At 54.8% G+C, this 10,115-nt stretch overlaps 2 protein-coding genes across 4 annotated transcripts in view; one reads left to right on the top strand and one right to left on the bottom strand.

Moving 5' to 3' along the window:
• SLC48A1 (solute carrier family 48 (heme transporter), member 1) overlaps window positions 1-8,996 on the top strand; it is a 24,146-nt gene extending 15,150 nt beyond the window's left edge. For 2 of the 3 annotated variants that reach the window (XM_011987673.1, XM_011987674.1), the window contains 2 exons: window positions 5,301-5,468; window positions 6,397-7,915. In XM_011987673.1, coding sequence (XP_011843063.1) covers window positions 5,336-5,468; window positions 6,397-6,533 — 270 coding nt within the window. In that variant the 5' untranslated portion in view covers window positions 5,301-5,335 and the 3' untranslated portion in view covers window positions 6,534-7,915. Of the gene's footprint in view, window positions 1-4,332; window positions 4,911-5,300; window positions 5,469-6,396; window positions 7,916-8,462 lie in introns of those variants that run through there. The other variant, XM_011987671.1, reaches the window with a different exon arrangement.
• HDAC7 (histone deacetylase 7) overlaps window positions 8,967-10,115 on the bottom strand; it is a 38,357-nt gene continuing 37,208 nt past the window's right edge. The window contains exon 26 of the mRNA XM_011987675.1: window positions 8,967-10,115. Coding sequence (XP_011843065.1) covers window positions 10,070-10,115 — 46 coding nt within the window. The 3' untranslated portion in view covers window positions 8,967-10,069.

Raw genomic sequence — 10,115 nt, 5'->3', positions numbered from 1 at the left:
GGCCCGCCACTGCCGGCTGCACAGACCTGCCGCGCCGCCTGGGTTATCTGTCCCGGCACACTGCCTGTCGCCCTCCGCCCAGTTGCCCCACGACAGTGTCCCCTCCGCGCGCCCGCGGCGCTGGTCCTCTCCTATCTCCAAACACACACACACACACACACACACACACACACACGCTTGTTCTGAGGGATCCCCTGCCCCCCGGGCGCCCCTTCCCTGGGTATTGGGTGAGGGCAGAGAGAGAAGTGGGAAAGGAAGAGGGCTAGGGGTGGCTGGGGAAGCCCATCTGCCTCCTTCCAGTGTGTACCCTATCCTCCGCAGAGCCCTCTGCTGAGACCCACCGGGAGGACCGTGTTAGGGATCTCATAGAAACTGGACATTCTCTTTCCACCCATGTTGGTGCCTTTTTGCCACCCGTCTGCTGTGGCTCCTCAGCCAAGGTCTGCCAAATCCTGCAGCCCAGCCGCCCTTTTTGTGCTTCTGGGAGGGAAGGGGAAGCATCGGTGCGCTGATGGAGGCTCTGGGCTGACCAGTGCTCCTTGCTGTGCACATTTGGGATCGCAGTTTAACCTCTCTGTGCCATAGAATTGATATGAAGATGAAAAATGTTATCTCTACTTTCTAACATTTAAAAAAATGCTTTCTACGTGTCAGGCACTATGTAGGCAACCTGCTTCCGTTATTTCACGTAATCCTTACATTAGTCTCAAGAAGTAGGCATTATTATGATGTCCATTTTACAGATAAGGAAACTGAGGCCTGAAGTTAAATAAATTGCTTACTCGGGATTACACAGCTATATGAGATAATATGTGTGGGAAAGGACTTTGGGAAGAAAATACGGATAAGGATAATACTTTTACATATGCTGATCATATTCCGTTACTAAAATCCTCTGCCAAAAGAACCCTAAATGGAATAACTAAAAATAACTAATTTACTCACTGCCACGGGGCATGCTGAATGCCATCCCTGGGTAGAGTCGCAGCATGAGGTGGGGTTAATGCCTTAGAAGAGGGGCATACATGGCCCCACCCTGCACAATGCCAACAAAGCACTGGGTCACCAAGAAGGAGGGGTGGGTACCGTGGCTAGGGTGTTCTCTGCCTGCCCAGCTGCCTCACCACCTGTGGGCTCCTGAGGACACCTGGCCCATCTCTGCGCATTATCTACAGAGCCCTAGTTCCTTTCCCCTCTGCACCCCGCCACCCTCCATGTTTTTCAAGGTTCACTTCTCCCTGCCACTTTTTTGTTTCCTATTGGGCCTATTGCTTTCCCCTCTGGAAGGCGGCGTCAGAGCCCTGTGATTGCATTGCTAAGACCTAAGGCGAGAGAAGGATGAGGAGGGAGGGCCAGCCTGGGATCTCAGCGGGTTGTGTTGAGTCTGGCCTGGTGCAAGTGGAGGTGAGCCCTACCTGGCCGTTTGACCCCATCCTGGGCCACAGTTTCCTCATCTATTAGGAGTGGGAGGAGATGTCCCCGAAAGACATCTGACTTCCCTCCAGATCTGAAATCTTGCAGTGCTGCCCACTCCCTGAGTCTCCAGCTGCCTCCTAGAGGGCTGTGGAAAAGGCCTTCTTTCTTATACTCTAGGGAGTTGCCTGGGATTTTCTTCCGACCCAACGCTGCCCTCTCTCCCTCCCCACAGGCTTCCCTTGGCCTATGTGGCAGGCCAGCTGTGGAGCTGCCTTCAGAGAGAGGTGCCAGGGCAGCAGCCAGCTGGAGTAGGGTCCTGGCATCTCCCTGATGGTCTGATCTTTGACAGTGGCGGTGGAAGAGCCAAAACTGCTTGGTAGTGGTGGTGGTGGATGGTGGCAGCGAGAGGGATTGCCAAGCCTGGGCCTCTGACCTTCCCCACCATGAGTGGGTTCTCAGAGGGTCTGTGGCCAGTCAGCCTTCTTCCTCTTTTAGGGGTAAAGTGTCAGCAGATTTACTAACTTGTGAGCACCCTACTTCTGACTCAGCATTTTATAGCTCAGAATCTGCTGAGTCACCCAAGGGCAGCCCCAGTGTGCTCCTTCTCCCATGTTGGATCAGGCAAGGACTGATTGGGTGTGCCGGTTTCTGGAGCAGAGTCATGGAGCTCCTGGATCTGGTGGGCAGAGTGTTCACGGGTGGGGACACCCTCTCCCATCCTAATGGGCACCTTCGAAGAAGTGGCTTTGGAGAAAGGCAGTGGCAGAAGCAAGGCTGTTTTTCCTGGGGAGGCGGGCAGGTGTGGGTTGGATCTACCTGGTCTGGCTTTGCTGTGGGAGCCCTAGGGGAAAACACAGACTCTTGCTCTGGGTTTAGTAGACCAAGGAAAGAGGAAAAAGAAAAGGTGCTCCTGGAGTCTAAACAGCTGTAGGTTTTTCCCACGTGAGCTGTGAGCAAGAGCCCTGGAGCTCCAGGACTGTCTTCCTCCTAGGAAGGAGTAGAGGGGCCTGACCTAGGCCCAGTGTCCTTCTTGTCTGCGTTTACCCTGTGGGATCCCCCAGGTGTCTCCTGTCTCCTCACCTCCAGCCCAGCCACTGGGGATGCTTTCACCGCCCTACCCTATGCCTTCCTTGCCCTTAGCTTATTGCCTGTGCGCCCAGAGGCCAAGCAGGGGCTCTGCTCCTTGAAACAGGTAGGATGGAGCAATGGTGTGGTCTGGTGTGGGCTTGCAGCTAGTTGGGGTTGGTAACCTGTCCGTTCCACCCCTAGTTTTACAAACCAGGCTTCCTAGAGTCCCCAGGTGTGCTAAGGAAGGGCATTAGGGAGGTACATTGCCTCCTGCCTGATGCGTGGGAGGGGACCAGTGAGGGGCTCCACCTCCTTCAGTGACCCGCTTGGGTAGGGCTGGTGGAGAGCTCCCTTCCCAGGAGGGTGGTAGGAGCCAGGGCGTGGGCAGCAGGCCTGCCTCCAAACTTGGTGTGTGTTTATCTGGAGGGGAGGCCTCTGTGTAGGGCCTGGAGCAGGGTTGAGGGAAGGTGAGAGGTGGTTAAACCATGCCTGCTTATTAACAAGGAACAGGCCCTGAAACACCGCAAATGGCTGTCTTCCTCTCCTTCCTGCTGTCAGCCCTCTTTGGTACATGCGTGTACGTGGGGGTGGGAGTTTTGGGGAACCACTGGATCGTGATCAGTGGACTAAGAGATGGCATCTTCACGGGCCCCTATTTCAGCATTTCCTAACCCAGAAACTGCTGAGTCACAGAGGAATTGTTCTGACCTTATTTTTCTCCCAAGCTGGCTTCTAGAATCTTTGAGTGGGAAAGGATCTTAGAGCTCAACTTCCCCAACCCCTTGTGGTATGAGGAGACAGAAGGCGAGGGGACCTGTTCCAGACAGGTGCCCATCAGACTGTTCCTTGAGTGTGCTCAGTGACAACAAGCCTTGTGCCTAGAGCCCTTTAAGAAACCAAACAGCTCCCTCCAATGAAAACATGGGACACATGTGAGGAGTGGGAGGGACTTCTGGGAAAGGTGGCTGGTATAAAATCCAGATCTTGTAGGAGGTAAGAGGAAGCTGTGAGATGATTGTCCTGTCCACCTCTGGCCCGCTCCAACATCCAGAATAGGTAGGGAGGAACAGATTGTCCTGGCCCACCCTGATCTCAGTGGGAGGGGGACCCACATTCTAGGCCCCCACCCCCTGAGGAAGAGTGGAGGTGGGCAGGGGCAGGGCTGGGAGAGTGTTCGAGGGGTCAAACAGTGGCAGGAACTAAGGGAAGCTGTAGGCTTGGTAGGCCTTCGCCCTCACTAGGGTAGAACCCTGGGCCCAGTTACCCAAACTGCCAGGACCCCTGGGCCCACCCATTTTTAGATGTGGAAACACCAAGGCTTTGGGACACAGCAGTGCCAGGCTCCCGATTTCTTGGCTTGGAGTCTCATGGATTTTTGTTCTTCACTGGACTGCCTGGGGACAGCCGAACTGGGACAGCCTCTGAGCTGGTAACCAGAGCATAGCTCCATGGTGACTAGCTTCCCCCTGCCTTTTTCCCCCTTAAAAAAACTATGAAATATTTTAGGCACATAAAAAAGGATAGACAATTTAACAAACACCCTTTTATTCATCACCCAGTCTAAGAAAATAGCATAGATAAAATAGCATAGATTCCCTCAAAGCACTTCCTCACCCGAACCGCCCCATCAACTTCCCTTCCTTGTCTCCATTGCCAGAGATAACCACTTTCCCCAACCAGATGCTTATCCTTCCTGTGCACATTTGGTAACTACTCTGAGTGGCATGTATGCAGCTGCCTTTTGGAAAGGCCTCCTGACTCCTAGGATGCAGTGGCCTGAGTGGCCCACACCTTGCAGTCCAACCAGCTGAGAGCCTGCAGCTGGCTCTGCCTCTTTCCTCATTTGTCCCTTGCCGGGATCCACCGCCCTGCCCGGACCCTTGCCAATGGAGTTGATGTTTGTTCCACTCTGGGCTGCACCAGCAGTCACTGCCTGGCACAGAGGCTTGTTTTGTATTGTATTGTATTGTATTGGCTGGGTGGCAGCTGGCATCCTAGGGGAAGTGTCCACCCAGGCGCAGAGACCAGGCCCAGGAAAAGCTGGGACGGGGTGGGGGGTACAGGTGGTGATGGCCTGCCCTTTGCCGCAAAATGGAGGGAGTGGCATGAGGTCTGGCTAAGAACAATAAGGCCACTCAGGGGCTGCGTGACCCTGGAGTCTTCATGGCTGGACCTCCTCATCCTGCAAAACCAACTCAGGCAGTTTGGGAAGAGCCCTGCAGGCCCTGTGACTTTGAGACTGTGGCCTCTGAGGGCTGGGTGGAGAAGGAGCATGGGGCAGGAGCATGGCTTCCCTGCTCCGTGGCCCTCAGGGTAGACAGTGACAAGTTCCCAGAAAGCAGGCTGGGCTGCTGAGGCGCAGATTTTCTGGTTTTCAGGATCCTTTTATACTCTTGAAAAGTAGTGAAACTCCATGCAAATTTTATGTATGTGAGTTTTATCTATTGATATATACTATATTAGAAGTTAAAACGGAACATTTTTTAGCATTTTAAAGTAATACTAAAAATAACATGAATTAACATAACATTTTTGTGAGAGAGAGTCATGTTTTCCAAAACAAACAAAAAAAAAATGAGAGAGAATGGTAGGGTTTTGTATTTCTGCAGGTTTCTCTAATGTTGGGCTTACTAGCAGGCAGCTCAGTCTCTTACCTGCTTCTGATATCACAGCCCCTGAAAAGGAAAACTCCATTCTATGAGGGAGTGAGTGACAAGACCATATTCTTGGTATTCTTATGCAAATAGGCATGGCCTAGTGGATCTACAGGGCCCTGGAGCACCCTGGGGATGGGCCCTGATGTGTCTCTCCTGCAGGGGTGCTGGCATTGTGGGTCCTGGTGACTCACATTATGTACATGCAAGATTACTGGAGGACCTGGCTCAAGGGGCTGCGCGGCTTCTTCTTCGTGGGTGTCCTCTTCTCGGCCGTCTCCATCGCTGCCTTCTGCACCTTCCTCGTGCTGGCCATCACCCGGCATCAGAGTGAGGGCGGGTCCCAGGGAAAGAGGGCATGGGAGGGACAGCAGGGGGGATTTTAGCAGCGTTCCCATCCTGGTTCCACAGGTTACCTCCAAAGAGACTGGGTGGATCACTTAACCTCCCTGGCCACGGGTTTTGTTATGTTCAAGTGGAGAAAACAAGTCCCCACCTCCCAAGTTGGGTGGAGTCAGTGAAACTGATGTGAAGTCTTGAGCAGTGCATAGCCCATACAAGCACCCATGATATTGGGACCCATTAGTCTCTGCCCAGCTCTGGGATGGGCGCGCCCTCTGGTGGCTGTGGCTGGAAGTAACCAGAGGCCCTTCTTCCTGAAGTCTGATGCTAACTAAAGCAGGTTTGTCACGGAAGCAGAGTGGATGATACAGACCTGTGATTGGCCAGCCCTGCCCTTCCCTAATCCCCACGGCCTCCTGCCTGAAAACCCTGGAATGTTCTAAAACGGTCCCCAGCCCCTAGGCCGTGGAACAGTAGTGGCCCGTGGCCTGTTGGGAACCAGGCCGCATAGCAGGTGAAGGGCAAGGAAGCCTTACCGCCTGAGCTCCGCCTCCTGTCAGGTCAGGGGTGGGCATTAGGAGCACAAACCCTGTTGTGAGGCACATGCGAGGGATCTAGGTTGCGTGCCCCTGATGATCTAATGCCTGACGATCTGAGGTGGAACAGTTTCATCCCAAAACCGTTTCCCCCAGTTTTTTTGTGGAATAATTGTCTTCCACAAAACCAGTCCCTGGTGCCAAAAAGGTTGGGGACCATGGCTCTAAAACCTCCATCACAATCTCTTTCTGAAGGGTTGGTTCAGCTGCCGGGAGGCTGCAGGGATGTTGAGTGGGGAGGGTGGCCCTGGCCTTGTGGCCAGTGCAGAGGCTGAGGGCAGGGCGTGCTCAAGTCACTGTCGGTTCTTCTCTCCCTGCAGGCCTCACAGACCCCACCAGCTACTACCTCTCCAGTGTCTGGAGCTTCATTTCCTTCAAGTGGGCCTTCCTGCTCAGCCTCTATGCCCACCGCTACCGGGCTGATTTTGCCGACATCAGCATCCTCAGCGATTTCTGACCCGGGGGTGAGGTCTCTGTACCCCGGGGGGGTCCTTAGGACCTGGACTCAGCCTCTGAGACGTTGGGAGAGGCTACTCCCACCCCCTGGGAACCCCAGAACTGTGGCAGAAAATACACAGCAGGACACAGTGTGGTCTCCCAGGAAGCTGTCCCGCCCGTCCCCTTTAGGGGAGACCTGGGTGTGGTAGACAGGGGATCCTGCCATGTTGCTCCTCATCAGCCTGTCCAGAGGGCAGCTTTAGACCTCTTCAAATGGATCTGTTTTCTTTTCTTCTTCTTCTTTTTTTTTTTTTGAGATGGAGTCTTACTCTTATCACCCAGGCTGGAGTGTAGTGGCACAATCTCAGCTCACTGCAACCTCCACCTCCCGGGTTCAAGCAATTCTCCTGCCTCGGCCTCCCAAGTAGCTGGGATTACAGGCATCTGCCACTATGCCTGGCAAATTTTTGTGTTTTTAGTAGAGACGGGGTTTTGCCATGTTAGCCAGGCTGGTCTTGAACTCCTGACCTCAGGTGATTTCACCCGTCTCAGCCTTCCAAAGTGCTGGTATTACAGGCGTGAGCCACTGTGCCTGGCCTGGATCTGTTTTCTTAGCACGCAGTGAGGAATCTTTGTATGTAAGGCCAGGGCAACAAAGTCAAGAGGTTAAGGGGTAGGGCCATGAGGCCTGGACCTATGCTGCAGGCAAGGGCTTTCATCCCTGCTGCCCTACGCACTCTCTTCCCAAGGCCAGGATGGGCACCTGGGGAGGTCAGTTCAGGAATATCTAGCAAAGACCTCTTAAGCCCCCATCCCAGCACCCCATCCTATTGTTCCCAGAGCTGGTCTCCCATGAGTGTGCTACAGCCAGATAGCCATGGCCCCTCACCCATCTCACCCACACACACAAGCATCCATAGATCCCAGAGGACTTCCAAATGAGGCCAGACTCAGGGTCATGGGGAATGTGCTCTCGCCCCTGGAAGGGCTTTGGGGAAGGGGGCAACATGGCAGAGGCTGGAAGGAGCCCCCAAACCTGTTCCCATGCCCTTCTAGCCCTGCGTTTCCACTCTGCCTTCTCAGAGTGCCCTTACTGCACCCAGACCACCGGCCAGGAGAGACCTTCTCTCCCACTCCAGCCCCTCACTGCCCTTCAACTAGAGCTTTCACCTTTTTACATTTCCCTTCTGAAGGACACAAATCTGCTTTCCTGCCCATACACTGGCCCAAGGGCTCACCTAACTTGGGAGGGAAGGGGCTGTTGTTACAAGGATGATTTTATGTTAGACTGCCATTTTGCACGGTCTCCCCCTTCCCACCTGATGTGTCCTGCCCCTCAGCTCTTTGCCTTATCTGTGTCACTGTCACTTTAGCAAAAATACAGCGGCCATTTGTATCAGCCTCTGGTGATTGCTTGTGAGGTGGGAATCTTGTGGGGACAGGTGGACTTTTTGGGAGGAGTGGGCAGGGAGGGAGTGGTAGTGGCAGTTCTCGGGCTGTCTGTTTAAGCCATTCCCCTAGTTCAATTGTGCCCTGGAGGGCAGGGGACAGGGTCAGTCTCTCTGGGGCTGGAGGCCCTCTTGCCTTGGCCCTCCTGGCATGGGGTAACCACCAGCTCAGCTCTCCTCCTCCAGCTCTCCTCTCTCTAGCACACCTCAGCCAGGGCAAGGATGCCGACGGGCATAGCTGCAGCAACCCCTGTGGGATTTGGTGTCCACACCTGAGAGGCCAGGCCAGATGGGAAAGGGATTAACACCTCTTCCCTCACACCCTGCCAGGCTGCTGGGAGCTTGGGCCAGGTCTAAGGTAATGAGGTGCTCCTCTTCCTGCTGGAAAAACCGGGCCAACTCAGAACCACAAAGGCAGGTGCTGCCAGCCTGGCGCCTTCCTCTCTGCTTAGGCTGGGCGAGCTTGTCCAGGCCTGTGCCTCACCCCTTCTCTCTTCTAGGCTCAATGTATGCTTAATCAGGCATGGTGCATCAGAGCAGGAAGGAACCATCAACAGTGTATACTTCTGGAGCCTTCTACTGATAAACAGAGGCCCCAGAAGACTATTTGACTTACCTGAGCTCCCAGCTGGGACTTAAACCCAGGTGTGTCTGAGTCACAACTGTTTGGGGATGCCGTGGTGAGCTGGGGCTGAGCTCTTGTATTCCCACTCCCCCACCCGACCCCCACTTCCACCATATCAGGGCTGGTCTCTGTGGACTCAGCCCAGGGCTGCCTCCTCTTTGTCACCCCAAAGTGGGGCAGCCAGGGATAGCCAGGGTGTGTTCAGAATGGGTTCTTCCTGCAGGGCACGAAGGGCAAAGAGTTAGAGGGGCTGCAGCCCAGACCACCCTGGTCCCTCCTCCGGCACTGACTCAGACCCACACTGTGCCGTGCATCTGTGTGCCCTGCACAGCCACTTGAAGGCACACTGCTCACTTCCGGGGGGGCCTTTCAGAGGCACTTTTAAAGCAAATAAAACATTTATTGTTCAGATTTTTTTCCATTTTGTTCCTTTTTACAAAAACATGCATACATACACAGGGTATGGTGGGTCCTAGGAAAGACACACACACCCCACACACGCTCACACACACTCCTCACTCACACACATGCTCACACACATTTTCCTTCTTGACCCCAGGCCTGGACCCCCAAAAGCCTTGAAGACTTTGCCAGAGCAGCCTCCCCTCCACCATGTCTGTATCTTCTCTCCCACCCCTTCCCCCTCAGCCAGGCTAGTCCTATGTGGGGTGGGAGTCAGAGCTGTGGTGGGGGAGACCCCAGAAACAGAAGGCTCCCCGAGGGGCAGTGGTCGAGGGGTCCCAGGGGTATGCTGTGCTTCTGGGGGAGATGAAGGGTTTGGCACCATTGGATCAGGAAGCACAGGACTCCCAGAGCACCCATCCGCTCCACCAGGGCATCGCCAGGAGGTTGATGTAGGGGGCCTCTGGCGAGGGCACAGACCAGATGAGGGCTGCCAGTCTCGGCTGTCAGGGAGCTTCGTCTCAGTGCCCGGTGGTAAGGGGAAGCTTCCAGAGTCATCTGAGGAAGCAGGTAAGAGGGACTCCCCCTGCACTCAGGAATATGGGACCTATTGGCTCCCACTACCCGCCAGCCCCTAGAGCCTAGGAAGGGCCAGCCTGTCTGAGGCCAAGTTCACATTTCTGTGTGGAGCCCGGGGCTGTGTGCAAAGTCTGGGGTTTGCAGAGCCAGGAATAGTGGTTAAGGGTGAGCCCGACGGAGCCGGAGCCAGTCCTCCTCTGTGCAGTCCTGAGGAATGGGGGCCACAGCCAGGGCCCACACCGGAGGGGAGAATGTGTTCTCGAGAGCCCTGTGGGGGTCGCTGCCCAGCCCGCCTCCTCTCAGGATCCTCTCCAGTCCCCATTCTAGACCCAGGGATTTTCTCAGGCTCCCTGGGATGACTGTCAAGGCAGGCAGGCTGTTCTCTCATCCCAACTACCTGCCCACAGGATCTCTAAAGACCCAGGAATGGGGGCTACTGCCAGGGGTTAGAAGAGAACCAGGTCCCAAGGGCATGGTGGGCGGGCAGATGGTTCCAGAGCCTTAGAGATTCATAGGTTCTTCCTCCTCCACCAGTTGCTCCGAGGGC

Source organism: Mandrillus leucophaeus, unplaced genomic scaffold, assembly GCF_000951045.1.
Source record: "Mandrillus leucophaeus isolate KB7577 unplaced genomic scaffold, Mleu.le_1.0 Scaffold313, whole genome shotgun sequence".
Taxonomy (NCBI): Eukaryota; Metazoa; Chordata; class Mammalia; order Primates; family Cercopithecidae; genus Mandrillus; species Mandrillus leucophaeus.
The sequence above is the reverse complement of the archived record's forward strand: the minus strand, read 5'-3'. Positions and strand labels throughout refer to the sequence as shown.